This window comes from Lytechinus variegatus, chromosome 14 (assembly GCF_018143015.1).
Source record: "Lytechinus variegatus isolate NC3 chromosome 14, Lvar_3.0, whole genome shotgun sequence".
In the NCBI taxonomy this organism is placed as follows: Eukaryota; Metazoa; Echinodermata; class Echinoidea; order Temnopleuroida; family Toxopneustidae; genus Lytechinus; species Lytechinus variegatus.
In genome coordinates, this window is record NC_054753.1 from 5000476 (window position 1) to 5024966 (window position 24491).

At 35.9% G+C, this 24491-nt stretch overlaps 3 protein-coding genes across 3 annotated transcripts; all 3 read right to left on the reverse strand.

The window, feature by feature from the left end:
* Nucleotides 1-374: 374 nt before the first annotated feature.
* Nucleotides 375-11413, reverse strand: LOC121427710. The gene is made up of 7 exons (XM_041624238.1): nucleotides 11269-11413; nucleotides 7232-7358; nucleotides 5774-5995; nucleotides 5107-5249; nucleotides 4499-4544; nucleotides 3662-3813; nucleotides 375-1491 (listed from the first exon to the last, which is right to left on the reverse strand). Exons 1-7 carry the CDS (start codon nucleotides 11286-11288, stop codon nucleotides 1386-1388), a joined length of 816 nt encoding a protein of 271 aa, XP_041480172.1. The 5' UTR covers nucleotides 11289-11413; the 3' UTR covers nucleotides 375-1385.
* Nucleotides 11414-15347: 3934 nt separating this feature from the next.
* LOC121427883 (lactosylceramide 1,3-N-acetyl-beta-D-glucosaminyltransferase-like) lies at nucleotides 15348-16344 on the reverse strand. Its single transcript, XM_041624456.1, has one exon. It carries the CDS (start codon nucleotides 16342-16344, stop codon nucleotides 15370-15372), a length of 975 nt encoding a protein of 324 aa, XP_041480390.1. The 3' UTR covers nucleotides 15348-15369.
* Nucleotides 16345-19801: 3457 nt separating this feature from the next.
* On the reverse strand, nucleotides 19802-24156 carry LOC121427812 (procathepsin L-like). Its single transcript, XM_041624376.1, has 5 exons — nucleotides 23580-24156; nucleotides 22236-22428; nucleotides 21275-21489; nucleotides 20590-20821; nucleotides 19802-19955 (listed from the first exon to the last, which is right to left on the reverse strand). The coding sequence occupies exons 1-5, from the start codon at nucleotides 23832-23834 to the stop codon at nucleotides 19858-19860; spliced, it is 993 nt and encodes a 330-aa protein (XP_041480310.1). The 5' UTR covers nucleotides 23835-24156; the 3' UTR covers nucleotides 19802-19857.
* Nucleotides 24157-24491: the final 335 nt, after the last annotated feature.

The window sequence follows — 24491 nt, forward strand, 5'->3', positions numbered from 1 at the left end:
GAATAAAGGAAGTATCTCCCCAGGCTTGCAAATAGATTGTGAATCCAATGCTTACCAGTTGAAGAGATGTCTCTGCAATATCTGAAAATGTTGCTCTATACAACGAGTCTTTTCTAATTTTTGGAGACTTTTCTGGTCTTCGCGATATCTCTGTAATGTTCCAGAACATTTCTATCAGTTGCTGAGACATCATGGAGACCAGTTACATCCCCAACTGCTGAAACGTCTCCGAGATGTCTCTGCAAAGTCTCAGAGAGACATCGCGAAGAACGGCAGGTGACCAGAAATACTGATGAGACGTTGGCCCCATCTCTTCGTACAAATGGGAGAAATCTCTAACATTGCAGATTCCCAGAGATTTTTTTCTATAACAATGTTGTGGTCATATGACTAAATGATGCAGATACTTGCTCTGCAACCACATTACAGCGCAAATGTGCTTATTATTGGTTAGTCAGTTTTGGTGAGTTGGAATTGAGAGGTCTTCCTAGCCTTTGATTTATCAGCAGAGTCTAAAAAATGGTTCCTTTATAACACTGCTTTCATCCCATTAAAATGGGGAGGGGGAGTGGAGGCTCCTGTCCTTGGACCCACTTCCAGACTTGCATCATTACCAGTTGATCAGAGATCCTCTCTTGCAATGGAGGGTAGTGTTTGGAGAGAGTGTGTTACTGGCCTAAAGACCAACTTCCAGAGTGTCCAGAGTTCTTAGTATTACTAAAGGTCGTATGATGATGCCGTTAAGGAGATGAGAGTGGGTGCCTTTGGCCTTACAGGGGGAGTTCACCCTGAAGAAAGTTTGTTGTAAAAATAGCAGAAAAAAATATTGGTGAGGGCTTGAGGAAAATCCACTAAAGATTAAGAAAGTTATTAGAATTTAAATTTTGGATTTGTGACATCACAAACGAGCAGCTGCCCCATATGTTATGAAATATAATGAATTTCATTTTTTAATGGTTCCTGAGGACTTATTTTTGTTTACTCTTCATGATCTGGTGTGAACTGATTTTCTGTTGATATACAAAAGGTACAGTCAAAACAATTGTCAATTTTCTGAGAAAATGACAATTCATTAATTTTTTTTACCATTCGCTATGTAGGAATGCTGCTTGCAAGTGACGTCACAAATCAAATCATTAAAATTCTAATAAATTTTAATTCTTTGACAGATTTTTCTAGAATCTTCTGCAATATTTTTCTGCTATTTGTACAATAACTTTTTGTCAGGGTGATCTTCCCCTTTAAGACCAACTTCCGTAGTGTCCAGAGTTTTTAGTATTACCCAAGATCTTATGATGATGCAGGTTAAGAGAGGAGAGAGGGTGCCCTTGGCCTCAGACCAACTTCCAGAGTTCACAAGAGCTAAAATTACTTTGGAATCGGGATCACATGACCATACAGCTCCCAGTCGATGAAAGACCGTCTCCAGAATCTGAAGGCAGCCGAGAGACGCCATCAAGAACTCTCAAGTTGGGTAGAGCATTGAATATCCTGCAAGAGAGGGGAGAATTGTTGAAAGTTAAGCATCAGTCGTGATGACGAAATGTTTGAAGTACAATGCAAAGGAACTTGATTGGGGAAACTGCGAACCGGTCTACCTATCGGTAAATTGTCAATTCGTCGGCTGCCAACTCGTCCACTCACCACATGGTCTACTATCATTTAGTCTAATGCCATTCCGTCCATCATCATTTCGTCTAAAAATCATTAGGTTCAATCATCACTCTGTCTAATCACCATTTTGTCTATGACCATTTCGTCTCAAAACCAGTTGGTCTGATATCCATTCATTTTCATTCATTTTGCACAATTTAACTCTTAGTCCAATTGGACCAAATGGTATATGTACTAAATGGCTATTGGATCAAGTGGTTATTAGATGGAATAGCATTAGACAACATGAAAGTAGACCATGTGGTGAGTGGAGGAACTGAGAAGACAAGTCGGCAATTGGACAAATTGGCATTAGACAAATTGGAAATAAACCTACATATCTGCTTTATCTACTTTCCATCTGGTCTCATCCCACAGTCTACAACCTGACCATCTACTAACCATTTGGTCTAATTGCAATTCTGCCCATTTACAATTTTGTCTTATCCGAGTTAATCCAGCTATACTGATTTTGTCTAATATCCACTTGGTCTTACACAACTTAGTCTATATGGTTAAACTAATTGTTTACAAAGAAAATTTTCCTTTGACAAAGTGAAGAATATGAGGCCGCCATCAATTACAAGCTTAACCGCTTAACCGCGGTCTCCTGCATTCATTTGTTAATGTTCTTTTTTTATTATAAAAATGTGAAGTATATGCCCACACCATTTTCCCCTAATTATGTATTATGTTTATATTCTATACATTTTGGATTATTTTGTACTTTACAAACAATGTAAATATTTTTAATAATGTATTGTGAATGCAGAAATAAAAATAAAACAAATATAAATGGAATAAGACCAACTGGGCATTAGACTAAGTGTGAAATAGACCAAGTATACAGTAGACCAAACAGCAATCAACCAAATGAACAGGAGACCAAACTGGTCTAGCCCTTGTAGTATACTAAGATTATTTGAGAAGTAGACCAACAGCATGTGGACCTAGTGAATATAAAACCTGGATTATATATCTCTTTCATATTAATTGAATATTCTTCTTTATATTCCACATATTAGCTAGTCGATATATCAACTGCACACACATGTAATGAGATATTACTTTCCCATTACCAACAACAGGGTCCTGTTGCATAAAAGTTACCATCATGGAAACTCTGCCATTCGATGGTAACTACCATGGTAACAATTCTAACAGCTAATCAAAATCAAGGATTCCATAAAAGATACCATTGGATGGCATGGTTAAATAACTTTTATGCAACAGGTCCCTGAACTGTAAATTTAAGCATGTTATCTTTCCTGTTGTGACATTCAGTAATTCTGCAACAGCAAATTCCAGTTTAAAGATAAATTCCAGTATTGGTAACGATCTCAAAATGACTTTTTACAGAATCTTATATAATGACCACCCAAGTGTCTGTTTGTATGAATAAAAAATATGTGCAAAAGGATTTTGGAAGAAATTGTGTAATTGCTGAGAAATAAGCAAAATAAGCGCGGATTCGGTCACTTCCGTCGGGTCTTTATTCCAGCAATAATAATACACTGTCCCACGTGTGCCTTTCTGTGTTGGTTATCTTCAGTGTGAACATTTTTCAGCGTAGATTTCAAGATTTCACAAAGTTCAGTTTATGTAACTGTACCAGATTTAGATCCTCGATGATATTCTGACAATTCAGCCTGGTTTTACAGACTTTCTCATGAAATCAGTGTTTACTGCAACTACTGGCATTACTCTTTAAGGACAAAGACACTTTTCTCTGACGTACATAAAACATTCAAGCCAAATAAGTGGGACACTGAGGCCAATTAATAGGGTACATCCACATCCATGGCATGGCCTTAATGCCCTAATATTATTTTAAGCCCTGGGAACGTTTCATCAACATTTTTGTCTGACAAGTTGTCAGATCTGACATCTTTCCTTACTTTTCATTGGCTGAGGAGCCTTGTTACTATGGTAACTGTGGGATAAAACAGAACATGTCGGATAAAAACATCTGACAAGTCCTTTCATGTAACGCTCCCTCGATATATACCTTTGTCTGTAGTTCTCCATAAAGCAGATGGGATTCCTTCTCAGATCCAATGTTTCCAGTCGTGTCTTCCGTAAGACACCAATGCTATCAAATGTGTTGATGGAGTTGTCGCTGAGGTTGAGTACTTCTAAATTAGGACATCTGGGTAATTTCTTGGTTAGGAAAACATTGAAAACAAAGATAATGAGAACACAGATAAGAAGAAAATAATGTATTGGATTTCTTGAAAAAAATAGAATATTGTATATTGATAATCATCTGAGCTTATTTTGGATTGACTCTAAAATCAATCAATTCTTCTACTGGAGAAACACTACCTACATTTCTAATCATACAATTTGGGGAACGATCATTACACCACTTTCCTCCTAAGCTCCCAACCAGTATGGTCTAATAATTATTTTCAACTTAATGTGACTTTGAAAAAAAAAATTAAATGTACCTTTTTAAAACAATCTACATGTAGAGGACATTTACTTTTGAATCCTATATGTAGGTCTTCCATCATTGATATAATAACCAGTTCATACATTGTTTGCCTTTTAAATCAAACTGAATAAAGTTTACTTAATATACCACATATATAAAATAGAACATTCTGATAAATGATAAGCAAATTTAATCACTGTCTTTTTTAATGATTTCAATCATATTTTTCCTGCTGCGCATGTAAGTTTATGATAATCAGTAGGACATTTGGGAAAAAAGCTTGATATTTCCTAGTCCTTAGGTCTTTATGGCCAATCTTAGCAATTTTCCTCCAGTTAAAAATAACTGCAATATTTATTTGTATATAAATTGTCTTATTCTTTGTCATCTATTGTGAATTCTTATTACCTTGAATGAGGTGATGAAATTCTTGCTTGCATTCAGTTCTCTACAACTGTTGAAGAAACACAAAGAAAATTTTTTGTTCTCTTGCAAAATATATACTTTGCATCAAATTGCATGACATTCAATGTTTATATATACATGTAAATGAGGTTGTATATAAACACTAACACTGACAAAAATCATACTATACATATATTCATGCAATTAATTCAAGATAAAAAGTAGGATGTACATCAAACTTCTTTCCAATGCCTTAGTTGCATGAAATACGTAGTATGATTTTCGTTCAGAAGAGATGAAGAAGCAACCCGGGTCTAACGTGTTGTATTCCCTTTCAAAAGGTAAGTCCAGATGATCAGATTTATTTCTCTTTCTTATATTCCTAAACATGTAATGTGTAAAATGCTAGTTGCAAAAATCAGGGGGTGTTTCACAAAGATTTAGTACGACTTACGTCGCACTTAAATGCCCATGCGTAGTACGCATCCTCATGACACAATCTGACCAATGCAGTCAAGCCTTTCATACCGTACCCAACTCGGTATTTAAGTGCGACTCTAAGTCATACTTAAATCTTTGTGAAACACCCCCCAGGAGTATCATGATCTTACCAGTTGAAAGTAACGTCTGAGAGATCAACGATATTATTATCCCTGATCTGTACAGTCTCAGCTCTGATCAATCTTTTCATGATGCTATGAAGGTTCTCCCTCTGGTAATCATGTTGGAGATCTTGAAACGATAGGTTGGCATGCTATATAAAAAGAGATATATCAAAGAAACTATTAGAAGAAAACAATCGAGAAGTGAAAAATTATCCCAAAGTGTAAAAAAAATCAGTTCCTTTGACATACTATAAAATCTACGAGGTCTAATACTTTTTATATATACATATATGTGAACCATTTGTAAACATATTTTTTTCAGCCATTGGCTGCCAAATGTGTATTGTTTTTTTGGAATAAATAAACCATGAATATATATTATTTTTCCCACTACAAATGTGCATTTTGAAATGAATAAAAAAAGTTCAATTTTTCAAAGCATTCTCATTATTATTTTACACATAAAATAAAGGGGAAAATGTAGAAAAAGGCCTATGAAAATTTCCAAAGCTGCCAAATCAAAGATTAAAAGATGATCAAATAAGGCTTTATATAAACATTGCAGTGAACATGGATTTCCTAGGGCTCTTTTGAGTATTTTAGGGGCAAAATCATCTCAAGCCCGAACATATTTTTTTCCTGTGATACTGAGATTTGAAAATGAATATATTACCTGTGTATTTTCCCAGTCTTCAGCTTGCCTCTGGTGAGCCTTCCTCTCCTGACCGGTCTTACCATGGTGAATCTTCCTACCTTGATCATCCTGGATCCTCTTGAAGAGTTTCTCCTTGACTACCGGTGCCTTACGAACCCTGGGGAAGTGCAGTTCACTTCCCTTCAGGTCATTGCTGCGCAGCTCATGCCACAAGGTGTACCTGAAACGCTCCGATGGGAGCTGAATAGGAATAGAACGATTGTGGTTTAATTGAGTACTTATCTTTAAATATATTTACATGGTGCAGTAAGTAGGATTTGTTTTCTCAAAGGGGTGGTCCGGGCGGAAAGTATTTATCGCTTAATAAATAGAGTAGAATTCACTGAGCAAAATGCCAAAAATTTCATCAAAATCTGATAACAAATAAAGTTATTGAATTTTAAAGTTTAACAAAATTTTGTGAAAACAGTCATCATGAATATTCATTAGGTGGGCTGATGATGTCACATCCCACTTGTTCTTTTGTATTTTCTTATGATAAATAAGGTTTATTCAATTTTTTCCTCCAAGAACTAGAAAAATTGAATTGACAACTGATTTAGTGCATTAGATATTTATTGCTGCAACTTATTTCATTATAAGGGAGACACATTATTCACACAAATTATATGAAATAATGATAAAATTATGTTTTAATGTAATAACATAAGAAAACGGAAAGTGGAGATGTGACATCATCAGCCCACTTGATGAATATTCATAACAACTGTTTTCACAAAGTATTGCTAAACTTTAAACTTCAATAAATTTGTTATCCGATTTTGATGAAATTTTCAGCATTTTGCTCAGTGAATTCTACTCTATGTATTAAGATATAAATATTTTCAGCCCGGACCATCCCTTTAATGTACAAATTGTGGTGAATCAAATTTATATATCCGTCAAACACTCACTAAAAAATCTTCATCAGACATATGACGACAAAGCTCATCAACGTTTTTTGTTATAAATGGGAGTGCATTCTCTATGATCCTGATCAAATTTTGAAAAAAAAATTAAATTTTTTCCATTCAGAGACTTGTAATAACAATGGAAATTATTAATTTGAAACTTGAAAGATTAACTTCAGCTGAACATGGGAATCAAAATTATTAAGAATGAGAATGATCTGGGGAGCGTTTCATGAAAGGACTTGTCAGACGTTTCATCCGACAAGTCCCATTTTATCCGACAGTTACTATAGTAACAGTGCCTCTCAGCCAATCACAATCAAGGAAAGATGTCAGATCTGACAACTTGTCAGACAGAAATGTTGATGAAACGGTCCCCTGATTCTATAGCTCCAAAGAACAGGTCATCAGTCAGGCAAAAGTTATACATGAAGTCATGCATATCTTCAGAAAATCTTTGTAAAATGGCCCCTGACTAATTTTTGCAACTGATGTCTTCCAGCTCTAGGGTTATGTGACCACTTACCTTTGGTAGTTTGACTAGTTTATCCCCTGATTGGTCAACATCTTTTGGTGAGCTAACTGTGATGATCGGGACTGCATTCCAGTTGCTATCAGTTTGTTTAGCATCATTGCCTGGGTAGGCTGGAGGTCTGTAATTGAAAAAAAATGCATGTTAAGATATTTTATTTAATGATGCTTCTCTGTTTTGTAAATTTACATCAATAAATGAAAATAATGCTTCTCTGTTTTGTAAATTTTCATGAATGAAATATGAAAAGTCAAAACCAGTCTTTAAAAATTATAAGCTTTCTAGCAAGATTTGTATACCCTTGCCTAAAGATTCTTTTTCCTAACTAAATGTGGAGCGTTGTGGCCCAGTGGATTAGTCTCCGGACTTTGAAACAGAGGGTCGTGGGTTCAAATCCCAGCCATGGCGTAGTTTCCTTCAGCAAGAAATTTATCCACATTGTGCTGCACTCAACCCAGGTGAGGTGAATGGGTACCTGGCAGGAATTTGTTCCTTGAAATGCCACAGCGCTGTAAAAGGCTGCGGGGCTAAAGCCAGGGTAATAATATCCAAGTCCTTTGGAAGCGCATAGAGACGTTATTTATAATGTGTTATGCGCTATACAAGAACTGTCTATTATTCTTAACTAAAGATATAGGAAAACAAATGAATATTCCGACTTGAAAATGCAAAAAAAAAAAAAAAACCACGAAAGGCAAATTTATTGTTATGGTAAAATGTAATAAACCTTAAATCGCCTTACAATAGTGGAGGGGCAAGACTGTTGCCCCAAAAGTCTTCATATCATAAATATTTTATTTAAAACAAAATCAATATATAATGCTTTCAAAAGTTAGCGTGATGTACCAATTCTGGTATTTTGCTGCTCAACACAATGGTTCTTTTCCCCCATTTTCATCCATATTGTGCCCCCTCTCAGGAAAAGACAAAACCAGGCCTCGTGCATTACATACATCTGTAATGGTGAAGTTGTCATCCAATTGTAACTACTAAGGTTTCAAAGCTCAACACTCAATTAAAACGATTCCATGCAAATTACAACTGGGTGGCAAAGTTACTGTACATTTATAGTAAACGGGTGTGAGTGATCACAAATAAAAAGATCTAAAAAAATCTGAAGAGTATTGAAAAAGTCTGAGATAGAGCTCCCATACTTTTTGTACAGAGGAAAGCCAAATATAAGCTGAAATTCAGCTGAAAATCAAAACAAAAAAATCTGAACTCTCACACTCCTGAGTAAATGTAAGACAATGGGTAAAGGTGTATGGTCTTGATTGTAAGACAGCTACATGTATGTATTTCACTTAAAAAAGGAAGTGTTTAAGACTTGTCCATAAATTCTAAAAACAAGCATTTCTATTGAATAAATTATTTAAAAAAAAGATGTGCCAAATCCTTACATTTTACTTGTATGCAAAATCACCCCAATAATGTTTGAATGTTCACATAACAAAGGTGTATAGATGTATTTTTCTACTTTGAAATACAACACCATTCTTGCAGAAGTTTAAAACAAAACAATTATACTAGTACAAAACAGCAAAAAATCTTTTCAATAATGTATCAAAATACATGCATCTCTTTCTGAATTCAAGTCACAGACATTGTATTAAGTTTCATCCAAATGATTAAGTAACACAAATTTTGAATTCAACACACATTTTTTACTTTAAAATTTTCATGAGTTCAGATTTTTTTTGTTTTGATTTTCAGACTAGAAAAAGCACTATGACAAGTTCAGCAAAGGCCTGTGGAAAACTACGAAGTGTCCAGTTTGTATAACCAGTTTCAAATCAATCTGCAATTCAAAGTCTACAAACCAAGAGTTAAAAGACCTTGTCATGCACTTTATATCCTATAAATATTCATATCTGTCTACAACAAATTGCCATACTAAAAGTGAGTTGAGGGAGAGTGAAATACTCTCATTTATTTCTTTCATAATATACATGTAGATGTAAAAACCTACATGTACAAATATCATACATTTATACATAAATATACTATACAAATATAATCTTGAAACATTCAGATGAGATTAAAGGTAAATGCTAGTTTTGGTAACGATATCAAAATGAGTTCGTACATAATCCAATAAAATGACCACCAAAGTGTCTGTTTCTATAAATAAAACGCATGTGCCAAAGGATTCTGGAAGAAATTGTGTAATTGCTGAGAAATCAGCAAATAAGCACAGGATTCGGGTAGAGCGTCGGGCTTGACGCTCTAAGCAATAATTATACATTGTCCCACTTGCGCTTATCTGTGTTGGGGATCTTCGGTGTGAACATTTTTCAGCGTAGATTTCAAGATTTCACAACGTTCGTTAATATACGGTAACTGTACCAGATCTAGATCCTCAATGATATACTGACAATTAAGCCTTGTTTTACACACTTTCTCATGAAATCAGTGTTTACTGCAACTACTGGAATTTCTCTTTAAAGAAAAAAATAATGAAAGAAAAAGGTGTCCAAAAAAGCCTCAAAGGCTTGAAAAAAAGGAAACCAAGAATAAAACATAAGAATGATCATAGAAAATGATTCACAAATAGAACAGAGCACTGGATTGCATTGCCACAACAGTAACATTAACCATCATAATTATTACACACAGAGCTGGATACATGTATAAAGATAGGTAAGAGGATATCTACATAATTGCAATGATCGGCGGGCATGTCGATAGTACTTCCTGTACACCAAATCATTACATTTCACTTGTAAAACAAGGTGGTTCACCAGTCTCGCCTGATTTTAATAAAATATGCAAAATCTATCTTTTGACACCCAAGAGGACTTTTGACCTCATCATCCTCATGAACACACATTTGGTATCAGCCTTTTTGTACCAAGTATAAACATGAATGATGCAGATAAATAGAGAAATGAGAGCAAGTTGAATAAAAACTTGATCTTTAATTTTTATCCCTACACGTATGGCCTTTAACCCCATCAGCCTCATGAACACACAGGTTGTATTACTAGGATCATAATAAGTACCAAGTTTTCATAATTGATGCCAAATTAAAGAATGTTAACTTACATGTACAAGTATTACATTAATTCATGCTAAATTCAAAGTTAAAGGGATAGTCTGGGCTGAAGATATTCACATCTAAATTATATATAGAGTGAAATTCACAGAGCAAAATGCTATTTTTTTTTTCAAAATCAGATAACAACTAAGGAAGTAATTTGATTTTAATTCAAAGATTTGCATTATTCTGGTGAAACAGTTCTAGGCATGTCTTCATGAATATTCATTATTTGGGCTGATGATGTCACTTCCCCACTTTTGTTTTCGTATGTTAAACATGAAATCATAATTGTTTCATTTTTTCATAAATGTGTAAATGATGTGTCACCATTATGATGAAATAACAGCAAGAAATAACTAATGGACTTAATCAGTTGCCTATCAAAATGTTTTAGTTCCTTGTAGAAATTTTTTTAACCTAATTCAACATGAATAAAAAAAAAACATGTGGGGATATGAAATCATCAGCCCACCGAAGGAATATTCATGAAGACATGCTTAGAACTGTTTCACTGAAATAATGCAAATCTTTAAAATTCAATAAACTGCACGTATCGTTATTTGTTATCCAATTTCAATGAATTTTTCAGCATTTTGCTAAGTGAATTTTTCTCTTAACATCTTCAGCCAAGAGCATCCCTTTTGATTTCTAAGGGTACACAGACAGTCACACTTTTAATATCAAAAACTTGAAAATTAACTGAACAATAGTCACAGAGCACTTCCATTTCACGACAGACCGCGGCACTGAGAAAACATCTATCATGCAACTTCAGATCCCGGTACATGCAATTCTTAAGCATACATTTTCAACAAAGACCACACAATCTCGTGATAAAGTAATTTAAATTGCCCATGCCTTTAATTGCACATTTGTCCTATGTTGTGTGCTACAGGCTACAGCAAGTGCGACATAGAAATTATTACACAATTCAAACGTTTAAAATGCAAAAAAAAAGTCCAGCGTTAATTTCAAATTCAATTCTACTTACTGTAACGTCACGTCCACCATTTCGCGACGAATTAACTGCGTTAATATATCATTTTTAAGGTAGCAATTTCAATCCAAGACGTTCCACTTCGAGCCAGTCGAGTCTAGCACCTACCGATATAAGGTAGCGTACCTCTGACGTCATAATTGCTATGGAGCTCTAGCGCTCCCTACTGTATACTCGATTTGATTACGAATCGATCTCAACATTATATCCGGCAGGTGCACTTTTCACTATACTAGTACATGTAGTATGTTGTGGAAAACTGCACAAATACTGCAGGCGTTCGTGGATCAACAAGGAAGGGGGGGGGGGGGGGCGTATTAAGGAGCCCCGAACTACCTTCATTTGGGAATGATGGCCTTAGGACCCGCCTTAGGATGGGACACTGGGGGCTTCCTTGAGTCAACTCTTTTCTGGAGACCAAATCCTTCGTCAGCTGTAGGCCTAGTATACGTGGTTGATGTATGCATGCCCACATTCTTTTTTTTCCTGTTCTTTTGTTTTGGCTTGTTAAAAGTTTGGGGACAAAATGCAGTCTGCCTATAAAAAAATCCCGGATTTGCCGCGGTACTGAATATATTTAGATTCAAGGGAGGTGCAAAAAAAAAGGAACGACGAGAAAAGGAGGGTAAAGATCGAAAAGGACTAGGGAGAAATAAAGCGAAGAAATTAGGTGAATTAGGAGGGAGAAATACTAAAAAATCAGGGGGAGTAACGATAATGGATAAACCTTCAGAGCACTACATAAAATGGATATAAAATGTTACAACTAGTTGGATAAGATACATCTTGTTCATGATTACAAAAAAAGGCTTCATGTATCATAAACAATTTTAAACTCGTGAGCTATATTGAAATTGTATATTCTACTCAAACACTTTTTTACCAGTCTTCATCAAGCTTTCGGGCACATGCCCTTCATCAGGATCGTAATGTCCTTAAGTACAGTGTATTGTTGACAGTAAAGTCAACTTCACTCTTAACTTAACTATTACCTTAAATATATAATTATGTTTAATATATATAGATAGATTGATAGATAGATAATAAAATAGATAGATAGATAGATGGCTGGGTGGATGGATGGATGGATGGATACTGAGATAGATATAGATATAGATGGATGGATGGATGGGTGGATGGATGGAAACTTGGAAAGATAACCTCACACACACCAAATACTGGCAGTTCTAGGGCCGATAATTTCCTATATGAATGAAAATTTTGCCAATAATCTGAGGTGTCAAACTTCTTTCTTGCTCGATGTATCATACTTGTCTCTTGTCATACCCAAGTGTTATGTGTTTTCTTTGCCAATCTCGCCGACAGACATCAGAATACGATCGAGAAGGATGAAACACGTACAGTCGTTCAAGGTGATTCTATTGTATCTTTTCAGCTCAAATTCATCATTGTTTATCTTGACCCACCACATAGTATCATATTCTGTCTGTAACTTTACGTGTCTTTCTTTACGTCAGTTCACGGAAAATGAAAATTTTGAAAGGGTATAATTGTATTGAATTTCCAATACAACGATGTATAGATCAGAGCTACAAATCTTGAGCGTCGTCTCACTATCTATTTTCGGTAGATTTTCAGAAGATAATTTTATCCTCAATATTTGTTATGAAATGTTATAGAACTGTATGTATTATTTTGATGTGTATTATTACGAACATGTATACAGTGTACTTGGCTCACTACTATATCATTTGTTTGAACGGAAATAAATAAATTTAATCTAATCTATCCAGTTCAGGCCCCGATCAGAGATATCTCACGAATCAAGGATAAGTGCTATATACCAGTCTCCAAATACGGACTGATATTTGACACTTCAACCAATAACAGGTCTAGAATTAAGACTAGATTCCGAAGACTGTCTCAAATAAGTTTAGTCAGCTACTGTACATATTTCATTTATTTCCAAAATAACAGCGAAGTAAATACATATTTACATCTCAACATCATTATGGAAAAGATACAATTTAAATTACATAGAAATAAAACAATAGTGGTAAAATAAATGGGAATGAAACTTAAAAAAAACTGTCTTGTGGAGGAAACCTTGAGAGGAAAATGGGGAAAATGCTGTCAAAATTAGTTATGTTTGCAGATATGAATGAAAACAGCTGCGTATTGTACGATTTCCTTGCAGGATGACATCAAAATTTTACTCGTGTTACGATTACTCTCTATCTCTGTACAAGTATACTATGGTAGCTCAACATGGTGAAGCTTTTAATCAGTGCAACGCGGTTGAAGCCACTCTCATCATCCTGTGCTTGATCAACAATGCAAAGTGTCTGCGATTACTCTCCACAGTATACCCGTGCCCATGGTTACTTTTTTGTTATGTCCGTTTTCCACGAATATTTTGTTCAATTGATAACGTTCCCTGATAAACATAATGCCTCTTTTGCCACACGAGCATTTCAAATCTGTTTTGTTTTCCCTGATTAAATTTGCAAGGTTTAAGGGATCGAAATATACTTATTTGTTGTAATAGATCATATTAACCATTATTATTGCTTTCACAATTTATTAATTACCTGTATGAAAAAATTACACTGTAGAGCATGCAAGTACGCAGAAGAGGGGGGGGGCAGTTGCCCAGACCCCCAGAAGCCCATCTCTCCCTAACATTTTTACAAAATTCACAAAAACATGTACTAAATAATTAAATTTCACTTTAGAACATGCAAAAACTACCCCTTCGCTCCATCACTTTTTAGTTTCTTCGACTAGCTTTTATGCGTCTTGCCCCCCCCCCCCCCCGAAAAAAAATCTGCGTACGGCCGTACAAGCATTTTCAATTCAATCTTTGGTTGCAATGGATATTTAATGAAGGCCTATTAATAAACAGACCATAATTATCAATCATTGAAAGAAAATGAATAGGCCAAAACGCATTCCGGAAAAACTGGAAATATGAAAAGGTTTGGTGCAAAACGAAGTGATTGAAAATAATGCAATGAATGACTCTTGCAAAAATATAACAGTTTCTTTCACTTTACTTTTTTTTCTTATTTCATGTAAATCCATGCATTCTGTTAACATAAAATTTGATATATAGATTAACTTTTGAAATAACTTCCATTAGGCGTTTCGGACTCTTAATATTAAAAGTCATTTTTTGAGATTTTAGTTATTTTCATCACGCCTACATAGCAGAAGCGAGACATCGTCAACATTGAATAAAATCTTTACCAAGTTTAATTTTTTTTTTAGAAATGTCATCATAACTTGGAAAATATATGGACCCATTTCGTGAAACTTGGACATAAATGTGATCATATACTAGCATATCACCGATCATCTTGCAGAGGTTCATTTAGGGCCAATGAACTATGAGAATACTCTGTTATCAACCTTCAAACTTACCAAGTCATGATGTTTAATCATGATATGAAAATTATGCGTCCATATTGCATAAACTTACATAATAATGAATCTCAGGTATACAACATTGAAAATGGAAAAATGACATTTAAGGTCAATATGCGAATGTCAGAGGAGACTTGGGGTCAGTAAACCGATTTGAAGATTAAAGGAATTTAGATAAGATGTAATGATCATCATATTTCAGATATTATATGAGTATAATTCAAGGCTACTGTTGGGTCAACGTCAAAGCTCATGGAGATCAACTATCTTTGATAAGCATTGACAATTTGTTAATTATTTTAAAAATTCAATCAAATTAAATGACACTTGTAATGAACATGGTAAAGTTATTTGACATCACAATGTGACATTAATAATAAATTCCTCCGTCAAGAACAAAGACCATTTGAGTTCAACAGACATGTTTCTTCTTCTCCTTTTATGAAAAATAATACTTCATAACTCAATACTGTTTCTATGAAGAGTAATGCAAGCGAGACTGTCAGTGACATCATGTACATGCATGACATGTGATCATTTTAATTAACGTCTTTTATTTTTCACTGACATAATTTTAATGAATATTTGAAATACGAATGAGGAACAAGAATTTTATCTTTCAATTATGTATGCTCTTATTGAATAAATACCATTTAATATCAAATTGAGTAGATTCTTTAATTCTGTTCAGTATAAATTACAAAAAAATCAATGTTGGTGGTTAATTCTAAACCTTTTCCAAGCATTTTTCATTCCTTTCGCTGGCACTTCAATCCTTAAGTAATCCCTCTCTCGACTTTTTGGATGGTGCCGTCGAAACCACTGCGGTCGGTGAAGAATTCCGATGGCCAACTTATTCAACAGTATACCACAATAAACGTCGTCAAAGGGTATCCTTGTCGGGGTTTCTCTGGAAACTTGAACAAGCTTCTCAACAACATCATGTGACATAACATACCCATGTCCCAATGGAAATGTAGGATATGTCTCGTTTGAGTACAATTCCTTCGGTACATACCATTTAGCCGAAGCACCAGTGTGGTTGCGGCAAGGTTTATAATCCTCTGCCCTTTTTCCAAGAACGAACCGAGAGCGGTCCTTTGGCGGTATAGCGTCGAGGTCTTTGACCAGGGTCGGGACATCAACTACGACATCGTCATCCGTCGTCAACAAGAACCCAGTGTTGCCGCAAAATTCGAGTACCCATTTAAACCCCATAATAAGTTTGATGGTAAGGTTGTAGTAATTATCATGGAAGCCTACTCTTAGGATATCCCCGTGTGTTTCAGACTCCTTTTGAATATTCTCCGTCACGCCCTCTGATTCAGATTCGCCTATGATGAACACGATTCTGGCTGAAGACTTCTCTTCCGCCGCTCCTCTTATGTACGTTTGCCTTGCAGCATCTCTTAGGTGTCCGTTTCCCGGTGCGGATTTGATTAAGACAAGTAAAGTGATATTATCCTTCCCAGCCCTGCACTTGTCCACAGGATTGATCAGATAGTCATATATATCTAGCTTCGATCCTGGTTTCCAACTTACAGTTTTCCGCCACCCAAACAATGGGACGGAAGTAGTCGGTTCTGTTATGTTTCGCATCGGACCCCCTGTCGGATTCATTCTTTTTGGGACATGGTATCTCTTCGTGACGAGGTGAATCTGCAGTTTGCCATTGTACACCATTAATTGAATAATGCTGTAAACCATCAACACAATGAATATCAATGTTTCAGGTGTCTTTCCACCCATCATGTTCAGAGTTCCAGTTTATTTTACCTCAAATACAACACAGTAAACAACCTGAGCACCATGCAGACAGGAGAAGATGTAGATGGAAATATTGAACAGAAGAATATTGTGTCAGCAATCCAATTTTACGATCACGATCCAATCAATCAAACGTGTGGCGTAAATATATGTAGGCATGTTGGAAATGCTCTAATTAAAAAATCTCATTTAAAATGTTTGCAGGCGAGGCCTAATGACAACATGCATGTCAATGTCAAATGTACATCCTTTCAGGCAATGAGAGATGGGATCGAGAGTATATACATGTAGCTCAGTCGGTAAAGCGTCTGCCAGTCCATCCGGGGGGGGGGGGGGGTGTGGACTAGCTGGCAGTATTGGAGGAAACACTGGTGTAGTGGTCCACCTGCACTCCGCAATGATATTTGTTCGGGAGGACCGATGGGTCAAGTGTGATTCGCTTTTCAGTCGCCTTCCAGGAACAGGCGACGCCAAACAAAATAATAAATATGATACTAATGAAGATCGGCTAGTGATTGCCCAATACATATATGCCAAAGCTATTGTTCTGTTTAATGGTAGATACATGGTGGACGAATGGCCGATGAGTTTACGACACCTCTACGGTTGAGCAAAGATTTATACTGTATGAGGTGGCGGTGTTAACAAACACAAGTTGATACCGGACCACACCCTAAGGTGTTAGAAGTACACCCTATATATAAACGTGGTATAGATATTAAACATAATAAAGAGTGTAAGAACGTGTCACACTGGAGTACATGTCTGATGTGGGGCACTAGCGTACCTACGGGGGGAGGGAAAAGGGTGCACACTACCCCCCCCCACCTTTGACGAGTCACAACTGATCCCTGGCCCGCTCATTTGAACCTGAATACTTTTTTTATTATTTTTTTTTGCTTGCTTGTCAAATTTTTTTTTCTGGCACGAAATCCTTTATTTGTAATTGAAAACCAGTAGCAGATCCCACCTCTCGAGCCATTCAGAGTCTGCATAGCAGACTAGGTACGCCACTGGTGTGTGTGTGTGGGGGGGGGGCGGGGATGTGGTCATCTTTTCATAACGGTTCATATCCCAGCTATTGTTGTGTAGGCGTATATTGTTCTTCCGATCATGATCTCGATACCGGTACATCGAAATCCCTTCAAAATGAATGTGCTTGATAAATTTCTACAAACATTTGCACGTAAATGGGATTGATGACAAATAACATGGTGTTTCATTTCTTTTTATATAAAACTGAAGTGGGGAATATAAGAACTTTTGAAAATCCATATGCACAGATTAGAGGATTGTAAGTTTTCGATTTGCATTGAGTTATTCTTTCTTTAGGCCTATATAGAATAAGCTGATTAAAAAAATAGATCAAATCAAGCATGTATCGGATGTAGACCAAAAGCTTCGGTCTCTGTTTTGTTGGTTGTTCAGCTGAACTTTGTTGGTTGTTCAGCTGAACTTCGTTGGCTTCACTCACCAAATACAGAGACCGAAGTTCTAGCGCGATCTGTACAGGGGACTCAATGGCCATATGTTTATGTACTTAAGATCGGATAAAACGGGGAAGTGAATTTGCGCGACAGCCGAGGTAAGTCACTGTTTTTGTTCCTTTTAACTTCATTTTTCTCCGTTTTTTGGCAATTGATGCCAAAAGGGAATATAAATTTGCACTCTGGTCACTATAATTTTCGAAATTTTTATTCATTAAAGACAAAAATTGAAAAGCCCCGACGGGGGGATTTTGCATTGCAAGTCCCCTAATGGTGGCTGCACGATAGCGAGCCGTCTGTGTACGAGGAGAATTTAAAAAAAATGTTAAAAAACTCCTCGAAACAGACGGCTGCCAGCTGTCTAGTATCGGATGTACTGTAAAACAAACATTGTACTATTTTAAAGTTTCGCTTGTTGGAAGCGAAATTTTATTAAGCACGATACATGAATTTGATGACTTTTGCACACTCATTATTCGAATATATCAAATATTGCATAGTTAGACTTTCCTCCTATGAGCATGTTAATATATAAATATTGTGATACATACACATTTCTGTGGCCACAACGCTCATCAAAACATTCATCATCACTTCAGCATAGATGGCGTCATTCCAGTTACATTTTTTTTCATCACGTTTCTTCTTCTTATCCTACTCCTCTCTTTCTTCTTCTTCCCTATTTTCTTCTTCTTCGTCTTCTTATCAAGCAAACATGGTTTCTGCGTTACCCATTACAATGTATTCCCGAGAAACGACGATAAAAATATAATTATGATATAGTTTTAATACAGATATTCTGTATATACTCTCTCTCTTTCCCCGTTCCCCCTCTCTATGTCTCGATCAAAAGGACATTATTTGATAAAACGAACAGATAATGTAAAAAGTTTCTTTAAAAGAATCATTCTATTTAATAAATAATGGCATGTTCAAAATCAACACATTATATATGCATTATATTTCTGAGCAACTAAATCAATGTTTCTCTATTTCTTTAATCTTAGAAAAAAATGGGTGAACTGTATGTATTCGTGAAATATTCAGATCAAATATAGCATTCTCTATATATAAAAACAAATACATACCACCTATCTTCCTTTTCTAATATCGTTTCTAAAGAGGAGACGTTGTAACAGAAATTCAATTTTTGAAAGTCGAAGAACAGTCATTCTTTTCATCTTAATATTTCCCATTTTCCTTAGTGTGAATTAAACACTCGGTCCCAGTAACACTACCTTGATGATTCATGGTATTCGCTAGTCAACTTGGGAGATCGTGTGGTTCAAAGTGCAGCACTTTTGTTTTAATATTCAAAAAGTTCTTATTTGTTTCCTACCAAATAGGTAAACAAAATTGCATGATAATTATGCATGTTAGGGAAGCTGTCCTGTCAAAGCCTTGCTATGTTATTTCTTTAAAAGCTACAACCAAATTTTGTTATATCATTAGTATATTCTTAAAAAATATATTTATGTTATGGTATATGATGTGTATATGTTTAATTGAATTTTTAGGTATGTATTGTATATTATGAAGAGATGTGAAAAAATAAAGTGATATTGAATCCTGAATCACTTCAAAGCTTTCATATTCATTATATATATATATATATATATATATACACTCTAAAAACAAATCAGTCAAAAATTACTAGTTAATAGGGTCAGATGGGTGCAAATGTTATTCTAGTCTATTTGGCTATTATAGTCATATTTTACTAGAACAGAGTTATTTCTGACTAGAATATAATCAGAAATGCGACTATCAATGATTGCCATATCAGTTTCTACCAGCTGACTACTGTTACTACTGGTCTAGTCAATTTTACTGTTTTAAGAGTGTATATATATATATATATATATATATATATATATATATATATATATATATATATATATATATATTCATATTACTATTACTCATTCAATAAGACAGATAATCACTTGTTGGATGGGTAAATTGCGTCTGTTGCAATACCACACATGTTGTCGTGATTCCGTGCAATGTTGATATAGCCGTTGTCACCCCACGAGGATCCTATATAGTAATAGGTGAAGTGGATGAATAGAATATCAGGTAAATGTATGAATAAACAAATAACGAGCATATCAAAGTAAAAAAACAATAAATCAATTGATAAAAACGCATCCGTTTGTCTCTCAAACAATAAAAGAGCACACACTGAATTGCACTAATTTATTTCTTAAAATTTTACTTTTTGTGACGTCACATTTGAGCAATGCGCCAATATCATACCCCCAAATAGATTTGGTCAAACAATCATTGTTAATGTGTGTAAATCAAATGCACCGATCCTTAAAACAATACAAACAATAGCCAAATGTCATTTGTATTGCATTATTCTGATTTAGTAAGTTTATTCAATACAGACTATGTGAACATCTTGCGTTCGTCTTGGTAAAATTATCTTACCGAGTGGATTGAACAAGATGTTATGTAACCATTGCCTATAAAGACATAAAGTATAAAATTTTAGAAGTCGACTTGGCAATAAAAATGTCCTAGATTTCACCGTGTCGACATATGACTCTTTAGAAGTCGACATTTCAAAAAAAAAATCATTATGTCAACTAACGTACAAGTCGAAATGACAGGAATATTATGTCGACTCGGCAAGGCCCGCCCGCACCTACACCTCAAAACAACTTACCCCATGAGTTCCTGCATATCCAGTAATCGACCCCACTGTCGACACCGTATCCCACCAACAGAAGAGAATGGTCCAATAGCGTCGACGAACAGCTTGGCTCAGAGTACACACCGCTCTGGTATAACTGAAAAGACATATGGCTAGCGTCGATGGCCACCACTACGGGCGTGAACAAGACTGCTTGGGCGAGGGCTGATTCGTTTCGAGAAGGAACTGTCTTTCCAACATTACACTGAATAAAACAAAGAAGTAAGAAATAATAAGAACGGAAAATATAATTAGTGCATCATGGTATCAAGATTTGAACCCCAATAAAACTTTTTTCTGAACCTCTACTGAACAAAAATAAATTTCATATTAGTTTCCTTAATCATAATAGTAGCCAAATCACTTCTAATTTCAAAAAGCCCCTTTTAATCATTATAGTTACTTTAACTGTTAAAGTCTATTTTGTTCCGAAATCTAATTGCAGTCAGATTACATGGCTGTGATAGGCTGTACTCCAGAATAAGGGGGAATAATAGAGATTAATTTTACCTTCAACAAGCGGAGGGGGGGGGGGAGATGTCCAAAAGGTGACTCTTTCCACCGAATAATAGGGGGCTTTATTATTTTCACAGGGGCGGTTATTTCTCCCTGCCCCCCGCCCGTGGCACTACCCCCACCAAAGGAACGGGAAACCTACCGATGCAACAGCCTTACAAGATGCATTATTGCAGACATTCGCACCAGTTCCGGTATGGTAGGTTCCCTTTGTGCATAGTCCGCCGTGGTTGTGCACGCAGCCGAAGACGCCTGGCCTTTCTAGGGGATTAGGTAGGCAACAATCGACGACTTCGGCATCGGCCAGGATGTCGAGGGGAGTCTTGTTGTGAATGGAAGAGTAGCTAGCTACGGCATCTACATTGGATAGGCATGAACATATATTTTTTTGAATGAGGTTAACATTTTTCGACAGTATTCTGTAGATTATTAATAAATGGAGTACCGTCGACCAGAGTGATTTTGAAGCACACTCTTTTAAACATGAGTGTTTACCCCCAATATATATTCTTACCTGATTTTATTTGGTCTGTACCACTTATTTTATCATCATAACTGGGCCATGGGTTTTGCACGATATCATGGTTAATTACATTACAATCATGACGAGATTCTATGGTTTAATTTGGAACCCTCGTTGAATTATTTCAACATGATAAAAAAACTCATGAGTTTAATCAGTAATCTGGAAAACAGAAACTAGCATTGAACACGGACGGTCTTACTTAAGCTGTTTTCAAATTGCACTTAAAATAAAATTGCATGAATGAACATAAAATCACAGAAACACAGCTATACAATCGAAGTGTGGGCGCTGAATAAAATGATTAGCTTTCGTTATAAAAATTTATCATCAATAAGTAAATTCATCAGTGGAAAAATTATACAAATTGAATTAGTTAGATAAATCAAATGAATTTAATAAATGGAATGAATTTTAATGAATAAAATGAATAAGGTCAATTTGATTAATCAAATAAAGAAACAAATCAAATAGATTGAATTAATTAGATAAATAAGATGTAACAAATTATTACATAACTTATATAAACAAAATAAATTAAACATATTAAGTGAAATATATTTAATCATATCTAACTAACCTGCAACATTCATGGCTAGAGATGAACCAATCTGACCTTGATCCCTGACAGGGTTAACCTCTTTCTTATCTCTCCAATCCCATGATGGCGGCATGGACGATCTGAAGGATGACGTCATTGACTTTGTCTCTTTCAAACCTGTATTGGAGCGTCGTCCTTCCACGTCAAAATTGTTGTTAATTCGGCCAAAATCCTGTGGAAAATGTATTCATAATAATGATCTTGATGAACAGGGAAAAGGGGAGAAAGGGGGTGCTACAAAGGGCATGGTCGGCATATTCGGATTTACTTTTTTTATATTTTTTTTACAGATTCTTTCATTTCAATTGGGTCTTGAAATATTTTTTTAATGAAAGTTGGCAAATTAAATTTGAACAGGTAGTTGAATCCATAGCGTTGGTCTAAAATTGAAATGTACGATATCCCCCATCGGCGTTTTATTCTGAATCTGGATGTATGGAGGGAGAAAGGAAGAATCTGATGATTATGGCTAGCCAAAATAGTGGGGGTGGGGTATGGGGTTGCAACCTCAGCCCCACGTACTTCCTGATTTGTACAACCCCCATCCTCTTCCACTAATACCTTGGTCACATTTGTTCTACGGCGGCCGTACGGCGAGTCGAAACCAGCCGTTTTAACATTTTTGTACCAGCTACATGTCGGTGTTTATAATAAAAAATGAATAAAACGACTGTTTCCGACTCGCCGTAGAGCAAATGTGACCATGGTATTAGAGGTTAGGATATGATATATATCACCGTGTATCGACTTTTATAATAAAAGGTTTAAGTAAACACACTTTTAAAACATAACTGAACACAATTCATTAAAATTAATTAATTATAACAAAAGAACCCCAGTGATGCAGTTTATAAAACCTTGGGAAAAGGAATTATGTTCAAATTCGTTCCGAATGAAAAATTGTTCAAATCATTGTCAGGATTAACATTAGGCGAGTGAACGGAGTGACCGAGCGATTTTCGCACAACCTATAGACAATAATATGAATTATATGATGATAAAAATATTACTTCTTTATTGAAAGTGGGGGCATTCTTCTTACATCCAACCCCTCTCCAAAAAACTGAATGTGAGTAGAGGGGGAGTGTGCGTGGAGGGGAGAGTATTCACAATTAAAAGATAATAATATGAAGTAGTTTTATGAGCCCCCCATACTGATGGGGGCTTGGTTAATAATATTTAATGCGAAAACATAATTGTGCGACAGATTTTGACCCTTTCCTTTCAATTTTCCTTCCCCTTTCTTAGTCTTGATTCTTTGGTGGGGGGGGGGGCTTGGGAGCCATATGACCCCCATCTGCATGCCAGTGCTAATAGGCCTACCTGATCCGCAAACTCGTTCATAGTCATCTTAAACGATCTCCTCCCCTCATCGTAAGCTTGATTGTTCCCGTTAACGAGTTGCTTGTTCTTGATCCACACCTTCCATCTTACGAGCTCCTCCTCCTTCGTCGAGTATTCTTTACCGTACTTCGACTTCCAGCTCGTCCAGGCTTTCGAGTTCGCTGGGCGACCACACGTCTCGTGGAACACTGCGACCATTAATAGGACCGCAATAATGAGTAGGTTTCTCGCCATGTTGAAAGCGAATACTGCCTTTATGTTGACTATACAGTGTAATAACTAAATATCGAGCGTTATACAGTAACGAAACCTGTTCCAATACTGATCAGTGATGTGCGAAGACTTTGATTCCATTTATCAAAAGCGTTCTGTGGCACTCCATATATACCCCCAATAAAATTATTCCAATTCCAACATCTCTTTCCCTTCACCCTTTTTAGGGGGGGGGGGGGGTGATGCGGGAGTATGTTTGAGGTAATGATCCCCATTTCGAGACTATTCTGTACTGGAAATATCATATCTCTCAGAACCCATGATTTGTCACGAGTCTAGTTTATTATGAAGCTTGCAATAAAATCCACGTGATATCATCCGAAGCGCACGTTTAGTTTAAACAGTAAAAAAAAAAAAAAAAACACAATTAGCTTCTGGTGCGTGCATGACATCTGCATTTGAATAGTTCAAGGATCAAAGTCTACCAAATCTGGAGGTACATTCAACAAAAGAAATCGTGGAAATTAATAATAGGACATTTTGTGGCACTCCATATATACCCCCAATAAAATTATTCCAATTCCAACATCTCTTTCCCTTCACCCTTTTTAGGGGGGGGGGGGTGATGCGGGAGTATGTTTGAGGTAATGATCCCCATTTCGAGACTATTCTGTACTG